The sequence below is a fragment of the Manis pentadactyla genome, chromosome 9 (assembly GCF_030020395.1).
Source record: "Manis pentadactyla isolate mManPen7 chromosome 9, mManPen7.hap1, whole genome shotgun sequence".
Lineage (NCBI taxonomy): Eukaryota > Metazoa > Chordata > Mammalia > Pholidota > Manidae > Manis > Manis pentadactyla.
Window position 1 is genome coordinate 61,189,442 of NC_080027.1, and position 14,604 is coordinate 61,204,045.

Here is a 14,604-nt window from a genome sequence, read left to right on the forward strand (position 1 = left end):
TGGATTTACCTCGGAATTTTATCAGACATACAGGGAAGACATAATACCCATTCTCCTTAAAGTTTTCCAAGAAATAGAAGAGGAGGGGATACTCCCATACTCATTCTATGAAGCTAAAATCACCCTAATACCAAAACCAGGCAAAGACACCACCAAAAACGAAAACTACAGACCAATATCCCTGATGAATGTAGACGCAAAAATACTCAACAAAATTTTAGCAAACCGAATTCAAAAATACATCAAAACCATCGTACACCATGACCAAGTGGGATTCATCCAAGGGATGCAAGGATGGCACAACATTCGAAAGTCCATCAATATCATCCACCACATCAACAAAAAGAAAGACAAAAACCACATGATCCTCTCCATAGATGCTGAAAAAGCATTTGACAAAGTTCAACATCCATTCATGATAAAAACTCTCAGCAAAATGGGAATAGAGGGCAAGTACCTCAACATAATAAAGGCCATCTATGAAAAACCCACAGCCAACATTATATTGAATAGCGAGAAGCTGAAAGCATTTCCGCTGAGATCGGGAACTAGACAGGGATGCCCACTCTCCCCACTGTTATTTAACATAGTACTGGAGGTCCTAGCCACGGCAATCAGACAAAACAAAAAAATACAAGGAATCCAGATTGGCAAAGAAGAAGTCAAACTGTCACTATTTGCAGATGACATGATACTGTACATAAAAAACCCTAAAGACTCCACCCCAAAACTACTAGAACTGATATCGGAATACAGCAAAGTTGCAGGATACAAAATCAACACACAGAAATCTGTGGCTTTCCTATATACCAACAATGAACCAACAGAAAGAGAAATCAGGAAAACAACTCCATTCACAATTGCATCAAAAAAAATAAAATACCTAGGAATAAACCTAACCAAAGAAGTGAAAGACTTATATTCTGAAAACTACAAGTCACTCTTAAAGGAAATTAAAGGGGACACCAACAGATGGAAACGCATCCCATGCTCATGGCTAGGAAGAATTAATATCGTCCAAATGGCCATCCTGCCCAAAGCAATATACAGATTTGATGCAATCCCTATGAAACTACCAGCAACATTCTTCAATGAACTGGAACAAATAATTCAAAAATTCATATGGAACCACCAAAGACCCCGAATAGCCAAAGCAATCCTGAGAGAGAAGAATAAAGTAGGGGGGATCTCACTCCCCAACTTCAAGCTCTATTATAAAGCCATAGTTATCAAGACAATTTGGTACTGGCACAAGAACAGAGCCACAGACCAATGGAACAGACTAGACAATCCAGACATTAACCCTGACATATGTGGTCAATTAATATTTGAAAAAGGATCCATGGACATACAATGGTGAAATGACAGTCTCTTCAACAGATGGTGCTGGCAAAACTGGACAGCTACATGTAGGAGAATGAAACTGGACCATTGTCTAACCCATATACAAAAGTAAACTCAAAATGGATCAAAGACCTGAATGTAAGTCACGAAACCATTAAACTCTTGGAAGAAAACATAGGCACAAACCTCTTAGACATAAACATGAGTGACCTCTTCTTGAACATATCTCCCCGGGCAAGGAAAACAACAGCAAAAATGAGTAAGTGGGACTATATTAAGCTGAAAAGCTTCTGTACAGCAAAAGACACCATCAATAGAACAAAAAGGAACCCTACAGTATGGGAGAATATCTTTGAAAATGACACATCCGATAAAGGCTTGACGTCCAGAATATATAAAGAGCTCACATGCCTCAACAAACAAAAAACAAATAACCCAATTAAAAAATGGGCAAGGAACTGAACAGACGGTTCTCCAAAAAAGAAATACAGATGGCCAACAGACACAAGAAAAGATGCTCCACATCGCTAATTATCAGAGAAATGCAGATTAAAACTACAATGAGGTATCACCTCACACCAGTAAAGATGGCTGCCATCCAAAAGACAAACAATAACAAATGTTGGCGAGGCTGTGGAGAAAGGGGAACCCTCCTATACTGCTGGTGGAAATGTAAACTTGTTCAACCATTGTGGAAAGCAGTGTGGAGGTACATCAAAATGCTCAAAACAGACATACCATTTAACCCAGGAATTGCACTCCTAGGAATTTACCCTAAGAATGCAGCAATCAAGTATGAGAAAGACCAATGTACCCCTATGTTTATCGCAGCACTATTTACAATAGCCAAGAATTGGAAGCAACCTAAATGTCCATCGATAGATGAATGGATAAAGAAGATGTGGTACATATACACAATGGAATACTACTCAGCCATAAGAAAAGGGCAAATCCAACCATTTGCAGCAACATGGATGGAGCTGGAGGGTATTATGCTCAGTGAAACAAGCCAAGCAGAGAAAGAGAAATACCAAATGATTTCACTCATCTGTGGAATATAAGAACAAAAGAAAACTGAAGGAACAAAACAGCAACAGAATCACAGATCTCAAGAATGGACTAACAGGTACCAAAGGGAAAGGGACTGGGGAGGATGGGTGGGTAGGGAGGGATAAGGGGGGGCAGAAAAAAAAGAGGGGTATTAAGATTAGCATCCATAGCGGGGTGGGAGAAAGGGGAGGGCTGTACAACACAGAGAAGACAAGTAGTGATTCTACAACAATTTGCTACGCTGATGGACAGTGACTGTAAAGGAGTATATAGGGGGGACCTGGTATAGGGGAGAGCCTAGTAAACAAAGTATTCGTCATGTAAGTATAGATTAATGATTAAAAAAAAAAAAAAAAGCAGTTCCTGTGTGGTGACCTCTAATGAGTTCTACACAATGATATAAAGGGCATATAAAAGTGTAGACAAAGGATCTGTTTGTGTTTATACAGAGGATCAAAGCCTAATTTGGCTACCCTGAAAATGAACTAAGATACGATATGAAAAAGAACTTCCAACATCAGCACTCTCGGGAAGACTCATGACAGAAGATGATCAGCAAAAAAAAAAAAAAAAAACTCCAACAAAGATCCACGCACTGCCACAGGTGTAGATGCACTCATCCCACCAGTTCCTGGACTTGCCATGGGAATGAAGGAGATATCTAAGCTGGCCTGTGCATACAGTAAAACAAAAATTGGACTGGATCTATACTGTTGGAACTCAACCAAGAATTAGGAGAAGTCCAAATTGTAGCACTCCAAAATCTTACAACCACAGACTATTTATCGTTAAAAGAACATACGGGATATGAACAGTCCCCAGGAATGGGTTGTTCTAGTTTATCTGAATTCTCTCAGACTGTTTAAGTTCAGTTGGACAATATCCACCATATCATAGATAAGTTTTCACAAATGCCTAAGGTGCCTAACTGGTTTTCTTGCTTTCACTGGAGATGGCTGGTAATTACAGGTATGCTTTGGTTAGGTAACTATATTCCTATTATGTTAATGTGTGTGCACAATTTAATTAGTAGTTTAAAACCTATACATGCTGAAGTTACTCTCCAAGAAGATATGTCAAAGAAATAATCAATCTTCCCAGGTTTTCTTCCGCCTGCTACTTCTATAGCTTTTCTTCTTCCTACCTAATCACAACCTTTAAATAGAACTCGTGCCACATGTCGAATTTACCGAGTATCATAATTCTTCCAAGTGGTAAAGACACCTCAAGACAAAGCTGGGCATAGAAGCCACAGGGCATAAATATGCAAAGAAGTAAAAAGCTAACCTTTTCAAACAATAAGGCTTCTCTCTCACTTACCAACTTAACATTTCCCTGTATGGCCCTGGAAGATGACTGGTTAGCCAGAGACGGGTAAGATTCCTCAAGGGAGGAACAACCTAAGACAGGCACAGTCGCAGGGGGCCATCTGGTGAGAAAATGGGGAGCAGCAGAGGTGAGGCTTAGAACCTCCCCCCTCATGTTCTGAGAGAAATCTTCTGCATACATGGATGTTTATTGCCCTCGTCTAGCTCGGATTAACACATAGTCTACAGGCACACACCTGATCATCTACATTTGCTCTCTTACAACACTAAACTCTGTTTTCTACCTTTATCTCGTATCCATCTACCACTTCAGCATTTTATTAAAAATAATAATAATAGAGAAATGTGGTATCCACATATAAATCAAGTTTAAAAATCAAATGAATATTCATATTTGAACTGACTGTGTATAGTTCATAATGCATGAAAAAAACCGAAAGCTTCTGTGATGACTGCCCTTGCACTGTTCACCATGTAACTTATTCACTATGTAAGAATTTGTTCTCCATGTAAGAATTTGTTCGTTATGCATCAGAAGATTGGAGACTGACGAAAATTAGGCTTGGGGTGGATTAATGATTGTGCATTGAGTATTGACCCCCCTATACAGAAATTTATTGTGGTTAACAACTATTTGATCAATAAATATGAGAGATGCCCTCACAAAAAAAAAAAAATGTTCCATTAACCCATAGGAAATCATGAAAATTAGAACAGAGAAACATAAAATAGGAAACAGGAAACAAAAAAAAAAAGGAGAGGATTACTTTCTAATACATCAGTAACTACATGCAATGTGAATAGTATAAACATTCCAGTTCAAAGAGACATTGGCAAAGTGGATTAAAAGAAAACATGGAACTAGGATTAAAAAATAAACATTTTGACTAAAAATGTATGCAAATATTAATTTAAATAATGGCAGGGTGCAGTATTAATATCATACAACATATTCTTTGGAGTAAAGAAAATTACCATGGACAGAGCAGGACATCATATAACGATAAAAAGGGCCCATGCAACAATAAAATATAGCAGTGTGAAAGTTGCTACACCAAATAATAGCATCACAAGATAATATATAAGCAGAAACTAATAGAATATAAAGAGATCTATAACTATAACTGGAGACTTAATCCTTTTATCAACAATAGATGAAGCAATTAAATAGTAAAACCAACAAGATATAGCTGAACGCAATGAACTCCACACATCAACCAACAGGATGTAATTCACATTTGTAGACTGTTACACCTAATAACATCAGAGTATGCATCCATTTCAAGTGCTGATGGAATATATGCTGAAATAGACTATATTGTGGGCCATAAAGCAAACCTCAACAAATGTAAAATAATTGAAATCGTACAGAGTGTACTCTGACCACAATGGAATCAACCTAGAAATCGGTAACAGAATGATAACAGGACATGTCCAACAATTATAAACTAAACAAGGTATTTGTAAACAATCCAAGGGCCAAGAAAGTCTCAAGGGAAAACCAAAACCAAAACAAACAAAAAATTGAATGGACTAAAAGTGAAAATGCAACATATTAACACCTGAAGGATGTAGCCAAAGCAATGCTGGAGGGAAATTTGTGCACTAAATGTTTGCGTTAGTAGAGGAAAAGCTTCAAATTCATAATAAGCTTTCATCTCCAGAAATAAAAGCACAATAAATCCAGAGAAAAGAAAAGGAAGGAGACAATAAAGATGAAAGCAGAAATCAATGAATTGAAAGCAGAAACGTATTAGAGAAAATGAAACAAAAAGCTGCTTCAAAACTAAGATAATAAAATTGACAAACTTATTGCTAGAACTGACAAAAGAAAGAGAAAGTGAGAGAGAAGAGACATATATAACTACTATGGGGAATAAACCAAGGCATATGGCTATGGACTCTGTAGATATAAAAAAGGTTATACATGCAAGTGTGACAACTTAGATCAAATGGACAAATTCCTCAAATATCACAGCCTACTACAACTCAATATTAGATAATTTGAATAATCCTCTAACAAGTAAGGAAACCAAATGTATAATTAAAGGTTACCCCAAAATAAATCTCTAGGCCAAATGGTTTCACTGGAGAATTTTGCCAAATGTTTAAAGAGTAATTAATACCAATTTTATACAGTCTCTTCCAGAAAACAGAAGAGGAATGGACACTTCCCAATTCATTTAGAAGCTTGCATTACCCTGGTGCTAAACCAAAGACATACGAAAAAAGAAGACTACAGACTAATATCAATCATGATCACAGACATAAAATTCCTTAGTAAAGTGTTAGCAAACAGAATATGAATAGAATTTAATACCATGACCAGCTAGAGTTTCTTTTAATAATGTAAGGCTCATTCATTATCCAAAAATTAGTTCATGTACTTCATCATACTAAAAGGACAATGAACAAAAATCACATGATTTTATCTTTTTCTTTTCAGAGAAGATATCTAAATTCGATGCCTGTATGTATCTATGGACTCTAAGAAAACTAGGAATAGAGAGGAGCTTCTTTACCTGAAAAATAACATGTACAAAACAGAGTAACATCATATTTAATAGTAAAAGACTATGCTTTCCCTCTCTAATCAGGATCATGGCAAGGATGTCTTCACTTACCACTCCTGTTAGGCATAGTACCGAAAGTTCTTGAAGTAAGGCAAGAAACTAAAATAAAAGGCATATGGATAAGAGAGGAATAAATAAAACACTCCCAATTTGCAGATGGCATGTTGGTCTAAATAGAAAATCCTAGGGAATCTACAGACAATTTAAAAAAACCCTCCTGCAACTAAGAAGTGAATTTCATATAGAAATAATTGCATTTCTATATATGAGCAGTGAACACATGGAAATCCAAATTGGTATGTAGGTTAATGCAATTCCTATCAAAATCTCAGCAAGACTCTTTGTAGATATAGACAGATTGTTCTAAAATGTATATGGAAATGCAAAGGAAGAAGAGAGAAAACAACTTTGGAAAAAAAAAGAAAAACGGGGAATCCCTCTACACAGTTTAAAGACTTGATGTTTTAGCTGCAGTATAAATCAAGACTTTGTAGTATTTGCAGAGAGAGGTATGTAGATTTATGAAATATAACAGAGTACAGACATAGCTCCACACAAGTACAGCCAAATTATTTTGGACAGATGTGCAAAAGGCATTCAACGGAAGAAGGTAGTCTTTTGAGTAAGTGGTGTTGGTGTATTCGGATATCCATAGGCAAAATATGAACTTCAACCTAAACTTCACACCTTGTGCAAAAAATTAACTCAACATTGATCATAAATTTAAATGTAAGCCGTAAAACTATAAAACTTTGAAGAAAAAGTAGGAGAAAATCTTTGGAAAGGAGACCTTGGTGAAAAGTTCTCAGACATGACATACACAAAAGTACAATCCATAAAAGGAAATATTGATAAATTGGATGCAAAATTTAAGAACTTTTGTTCTGTGAACTATCCTGTTAAGATGAACAGACAAGCTATATACTGGGAGAAAATATTTGCACATCGTATGTCTGACAAAGGACTCATATCTATGGTTTATAAAGAAACACCAAAACCCAATATTAAAAAACAGCCAACTCAACTGGCAAAAATACATGATGATATTGTTCTCTAAAGGGGATTTATGGATGGCAAATAAGCACATGAAAAGATGCTCAACATCACTAGCCATTAGGGATTTGCAAAATACGACCAAAGTGATGTATCACTATACTCCTGCTAGAGGATTAGAACAACTGAAATGGAAAATAATGACAATACAGTACTGGTAAGTATGCAAAAAAACACGGATCTCTCATACATTGCTAGTGGTAATGTAAAATGGTATCAGTCATGCTGAAAAACTGTTGGGCAATGTCTTAAACTAAACATACACTTAACTATGTGACTCATCAATAACATTCTTGGGCATTTGTCTCACAAAAAATGAAAACTTACATTCACCCAGAAACCTGCACATAAATGTTCTTAGCTTTATTCACAGTTGTCAAAAATAGAAACAACTTAAATGCCCTACAGTAGGTGACTGGATAAACAAACTAAGGCATAGCCGTACCATGGAATACTACCTGCCAATAAAAAAAAAAAAATGAGCTGTTGATACACACAACTTGGATGAATCTCCGGGGCATTATGCTAAGTTTGAAAAAAAGCCACAGTGTGTGATTCTATTTTTATAGCATTCTTGAAATGACAACTTACAGAGATAGAGAACAAATTATTGATTGCTAGGGGTTAATGGATGTTGCAAGTGGGGAAAGTAGATAAAACTTCAAAGCGGTGGCAGGAGGGAAATTTTTGTAGATGGAATAGCTCTATATCTTAATTGGGCTGTTTCTTACTTGAATGATCCATACGACATATGTACAGGTGATCCAGTGACATAGAACTACACGTACACATTGTAATTATGTCAGTTTCCTGGTTTTGACATTGCACTATAGTTATGTAATATGTAACCATTGTCGGGAACAGAGTAGAGGGTACATGGGCTCTCTTTACTATCTTTCCAAGTTCCTGTGAATCTTAATTATTTCAAATGGATAGTTATAAAAAAGGGAGCACAACTCACTTAACTTTTCCTCAGTGCCACCTTGATTTTCTTTCACTGATACTCAAATGCTGTAAAAATACAAACTGTACATTGCAGTCAGTATTTTTTAAAAAGACATAGTGATAATAATATTCATTCAAGTTTGGGTTGAGGCAGAGATTTCTAGAATAATTTGATTTAGTCCATTAACAAATTCATTGCTATGATGAATGTTTGGGCCATTTTTGAGACAGATGAATATGTAGAAATTATAGGCTCACTATTTAAAAATTGTTTTATACTTTCAAAGGATCTTCTGTGCTTTCTGATTGCTTAAACTTTAAAAGGACTGAATTTTAGAGCATTACCTTTGATTTACAAATAATGTGAATCATTATTGAACATTATTATAATCTTTTTTGAGAATCAAAATGGATGTGAGTTAAAATTTATGATAAGTGTACTGAACTTCTGATACTGTTACTAGAAATCAAGCAAAAATTAATGATAAAAGCCAACATTTACTGAGAACATCCCATGTGTTAATGTCACTGTATTGAAGTTACAACATACAGAGGTTAACATGCTCAACATAAATAAAGTCATTAGTTTTCTGTAATTGAAGAAAAGCTTATGAGACATCTGTAAAGTGAGACTGTATAAATTTATTTATTGTTATATCTACAAAGTATTGGTGCTGGGATTCTGAACCTTGGCCTTCTGATTCTAGAGTTTGTTCTCTTAATCACTCTGCAATATTACCTCCTTAAGAATACTGTTCTAAGAACCCTGTCTAGAAGATTTTTTTTTTAATTTCAAACTCCAAGTCATTGCTTCTTATGTTTGGAATAATTGGGATGACTACTCAGTTTGTATGATGATTTGTAGATCTTTTGAATATTGCCACAGTTTGTTGCTAGTGCAAGTTTGTGTCTTTCATTCCCTTATTTATTCATTTCATCCCACTTTGTACCATTCATTCGGTTTCTTACTGGTCTGGGGTCAGGGAAAGAAGCCACGTGTGACATGACAGCCATGGCCACTGAGGAGGCAAATGTAGATTTGGGAACAGTACAGATTCTCCTTTTGCCTGAGACTAAGTAAGGTTAGTGAGGAATGAGACAGTGAAGTTTTCATCAAAAAGGATGAAGGAATCTATATTATTTTACATTTTGCAAACTGAAGGTACAACCAACAAGTTTTGAAAGTCACAGCAAACTCATTTTTCCTACAGTGTGAGATTGTAAAGTGATTAGCCTGGTTGATTCTAGAATATTTAATATATGGTTTTCTTGTACCCTCCTATAAGTAAAACAACTGACCTCTAGCATAATTGAAAAAACTGTGTTATGAGGAGTCAATATAAAATGAAACCATAATAAATCATATGTTGTGTCAAAGGCAGAAATGTAGATGTACACTGAGCAGAGGCTGCTATTTCAGAATTGAGTGATCACGGTATCCATCTGCTTTATTTCATAGCTGATGTATTTAGATGAGTAAATGGAATCATTGAAGGTCCTCAGGCAGATAGAATCCCATTATCAGTGAAATAGGATTTTTGAGCACGCATTTACTCAAAGAATCTCCATCTTCCATTTTTCCCACTGTTGCAGTATAACTTGAATACCATAGATGACTTTCATCTTTTTATGGCATTTTATTAAATACCATAGTATTAAAGTTGCTGTATATATGTGATATATATTCTTTTCCTTGTCCTCTTTAAAAACACAGATAAATTACTGCCTTTTTCTGGCACATTCAGTGACTTCACTCCTGGAGCATTTAGGTGTGTACTTCTGAGGTGCCCCTTGAATTTGTTTTTTAATTTGTTCATAGCGCTTTTTACTCCTATTTTCAAAATTGATTTACCCAGCATCACCTGAGTGTAATGAGGTGCTGTTTGTGATTTTGCCAATAACAGGTAAGTGAATTCCCATTTGGATGTGAGTTCAGGTCATTTCTGCCTGGCTGCTCCCTCTGCACAGCACCCCACTATGCTTGCCTCTAGGGACTGCTGAGCAGTGGTGGGGTGTGATCTCAGGAACATGTGTGGTGGTATGCAGTCTATCTTGGAACATGAGGATTGAAAACTCACATAGACCAAGGGAGGCATCCCTATTGCTTTAATTACAGGTGGTTTGTGTGTATTTATATCCATGTATGGCTTTTTCTCAGGTTATAAGTACAAATCCTTAAGAATGCTGGTGGTGCACTCTCTAAGGTATTCACTTTAATAATTTCAAGCAAAGTGAAAAGGCCTAAAATAGCTTATTAATTCTGCCCCTGCTTTGTGGTCCTGTTCAAGATTCAGCATCATTAAAAAAGCAGTGCTCCTCATTATTTCTTTGTAATGTAGTAGTTCTTACTATTTCTTCCATCTTAGATGTTTCTTATGATTTGATAAAGCTACCTCCAAAATTCTTACTTTCTCTCAAGCTCTCTTCACAACATACACACACACACACACACACACACACAAATGCATGAACACACAAATGCACATGAGTACACATATACATACACACAGTTTTGCACTCAATTTCAGGTGTTTCATAGCTCTTCTGAATTGCAGATTTAGTTTTTGTGCGTAGAGAACCTAGAGTTTTTGTTGTTGAAAGTTACGTGCTCCCCATTTGCATTATTATTAACAGCATTATATCTTCCCCATGGTGCTATTAGCAGAGCCCGAGCAGCAGAGAGACCAGCTTTCTCATCAGCAAAGAACCAGCGGTAAGCAGCAATCAGTACTATACCTTCTTGCATGGACACAAATGGGGTGTCTTTTTGTTGTTAGCAATAGTGATGCTGTTTCCCAGGTCACAGTTATTTTTCAGATCCTCAACATGATATTTGACAATTTATTACTTTGGAAAGAACCATTTCTTATGGGAAAAAATAGCATCAGACGTATTGATGAGAATGACACATAAAGCATCACACTTTGCTGCATTTTAATTTCTCAGTTTTACAAAAGGAGAGGAAGGATCTGAGAAGTTCAGTGACTTGACTATAAAATTACCCATATGGTAAAGGGGCAGACCCTAAACTGAATTCAAATTGCTGAGGCCTAGTTCAGTATTCCTTCTCCATGTACATTATTCTTTTTACTGGTAAGTACATGCCTAGAAATAATCATGAAGTACAGTGTATTTAAAAATCAAATATGAGCATCGATTAAGACTTTAGTGAAGGGATTCAAATGTTTTCATTAATTGCTTAGTAAATAAAAGATGCTGTTTGGGAAGATGAAGAAACAGAGTTATTTTCTTAACACTGACAATTTTAACATAGATGATGTTTTGCTTTTCACTAACATACTAATCTTTAGTATTCCAGCATGACAGTTGTGACGTTTATGAAATTATATAATTGAGATTTGTTTTCTTTCTTTATTTTTTTTTTTTGATCATGTAAAACATTTACATAATTCCAGAGTTGGAAACCATAGATCAAATAAGGTTTAGAGGAGACTAAACCTTATGTTATTTTGGTGTCACCCTTTGAGAAAAATAATGGAACAATAATGTATTTGAAATATATACAAAGATATGTGACCTGGGAGCACACTGCTAGAATAGTTCCTAAATCCTAGAAGGGCGGATTCAAGTAAAAAGTCCTGAAGCTTAGCCCTATTAACTTGAAATTAAATCTAACTCATTGAAACTGTGAAGTAAAGTATTTTCAGATAAAACTTTCTTTTCTTATTATTAAAATTTTCTGAGGTAACCATTTTTATTTTATTTATCCTTCCAAAGTGTTTTTTAATTTTATGTATGTGGGCGTGCATGTGTGTATATACATATATAAGTATAGTTGTATTCCTCTTAACTTCTTACACTAATAGCAGCATATCGCATATACTGGTCTGTTTTTTGTTTTCTCTTAAAAACATGTCCTGGTTTCAATCTGTATTGTGTATAGATTCCGTTCTCACTCATTTGTTTGCTGCATAATAATACATTGTGGGGGTTTAGCATAGTGTATCCATCCAGGCCCTTTATTGATGGGCATTTAAGGTGTTTTTAATCTTTTGCTATAATAAATACATTAAATATCCTTGGGGATAAGTCTTTTATTATGGCCAGTATATCTTTCTAAATAGGATTTCTGTGTCAAAAAATAGAGACGTGTAATTTTGCCATTCATCGCCAAATTCCCTCCATTTTGCATTTGTAACGAATGTGTGAGAGTGCCTGTTTCCCCACAGCCTCGTTGACCGTGTGTTGTCATGAGTTTAGATTTTTGCCTCTGACCGTGAGATAGATAGTGGGTACAGGGAATTTTTTCATTTAGCTCTATATTTTAGTGTAGTTTAATATTCACTTCTCACAATATGAGGGAGGTATTCATCTTTTTCTATAATGATGGTCATTTTAATTCATCTTGATGAACCACTGTGTTCACATATCTTGTCTATTTTACCATGAGGGTATTAGGTTTTTCTTTCCCTCTTTGATTTTTTTTGGAGCTCTTTACCTCTTCTTATCCATTTCCCTATAATGTAAGTTGCAAATAATTTTCCTAATTATGTCATATATATCAATTGTTGTTTTAAGCTCCAAATGATTTTTAAAGTGATTTATGATATTTCATTCCTTATAATGCCATTACTGTTGGTTAAACAGTTAAATTAAAATTAATCAGTTTCTATTCTAAATAAACTTTTTATTTTGGTATAGTTTTAGAATTACAAATTTATTATGAATATAATAGTACATAAAATTCTTTATGCCCCACAACCATTTTCCCATTATTAGCATCTTGCGTTAGTATGCTACACTGGTTACAATGAACAGGTATTGGTATTATTATTAACTAAAGCCCATACTTCATTCATTTCTTTAGTTTTTCCCAAATGTCCTTTTCAAGTCTGTGGTCCCATAGAGGATACCGTATTATGTTTAGTAGTCATGTCTCCTCAGGCTACTGTTAGTAATGTATGGAGAGTTTTAGTTGCTCTATATCCTCACCAGCACTTGATATTTTCAGTCTTTTAATTTTAGTAATCTAATTGATGGTAGAGGTATCTCATGACCGCAGTTCTCATTTCCCGGATGAATAATGATGTTATACACCTTCTCATGGGCTCATTAGCCATTCATGTATCTTTTGTAAACTATTTATTCAAATCTTTTGTGAACTTGAAACAGGTTGATTATCTTCTTAATGACTTATATGACTTGTTTATATATTCTGAATGCAAGATCCTTGTCAACTGTATTTACTGTGAATATTTTCTCCCAACCTGTGACTTTCTTTTCATTTATATAATAATAAATTTGTAGAAAAACAAATTTTGAAAGTTTCAAACTTCCCATCCTTTTTATTTTATGATACATGCGTCAACATATCCAGATTGGGTCATATAACTGGGGTTTCTCCAAATTAACTTCTGTTTCGTAAATTGAAACTGAACATATAGATTATTAAAACTCAACAGAAGCTCAGCAATTGTTTATGATTTGGACAGAATTATATTTTTCAGGAAGGAGTACTTTATTGATAACATTTAGAATTTGCTGAAAACTGACTTTTTGTTGGTTTTATTGTTTTATTTCGCTTGTACCCAGGGTGCATTGCTCTTACTACCCAGGCTTTGGTATACCAAGATGGTTATATGTCCTCATTGCCATTTGCTGGTAGTTAAGATCTACCTGATGACATTATTAAACATACAGAGAGTGCACTGAGTCTGCCACAAAGAAATCAAGATACGCTAGCTACTATTTAATTGCTGTGGTTTTGTTTAAGTTTAGGACTTGTGTGGGGTCCACTCAGATGTGGGTTTTGTATTTTGTAGATTAGAGTATCTACTTCCTTATCACTGAGGGTTAATGTAGTCTTCAGTACTAAATCTAAGTCTTGAGAGCAATCAGATTTTTTTGCTTAGAAATTCAGAGCATTGAATGGGTTGTGGTATAACTCCATTATTTACACTGATTTCCATTCTCTTAGAATATAGAGTCTGGAAGTATTTATGATACTGAACTTTACCCCCACCTAATCTTTCACTAATGATCTGGTAGCTGAGACTGGAAATGGACTCAGTAACCTTTGAAGTGCTGCCTCCTTATACTGTACTAAATAGTTCCTGTGCCGGGCAGTGGCTGGCCTGCTGAAGACACTGCAGAATGGCCAAGGAAGAGTTTGAGAAAAAAGCAATACATAAAGGAAGAATACAGAGGAGTGATCAAAGTTAGGTGTAATGAGAGAAAGAGACTATTTGACAACTTCTACTGTATAGCACCAATAATACAGGTTTTCCACTGTATTCCTAGAGGAGACTCTAAAATATATATATATATTTTTTTTTTTAATTATTATTTTT

The 14,604-nt window shown here is 35.2% G+C and overlaps 1 protein-coding gene across 5 annotated transcripts in view; it reads left to right on the top strand.

The window, feature by feature from the left end:
- Positions 1 to 14,604, top strand: part of ANO5 (anoctamin 5) — a 112,704-nt gene that overhangs the window by 35,011 nt on the left and 63,089 nt on the right. For 2 of the 5 annotated variants that reach the window (XM_036932722.2, XM_036932724.2), the window contains exon 3: positions 10,956 to 11,006. The exons of 1 other annotated variant lie outside the window; for it this stretch is intronic. In XM_036932722.2, coding sequence (XP_036788617.2) covers positions 10,956 to 11,006 — 51 coding nt within the window. The remainder of the gene's footprint in view (positions 1 to 10,955; positions 11,007 to 14,604) is intronic. 2 more of the 5 variants (XM_036932723.2, XM_036932725.2) reach the window with 1 other exon arrangement.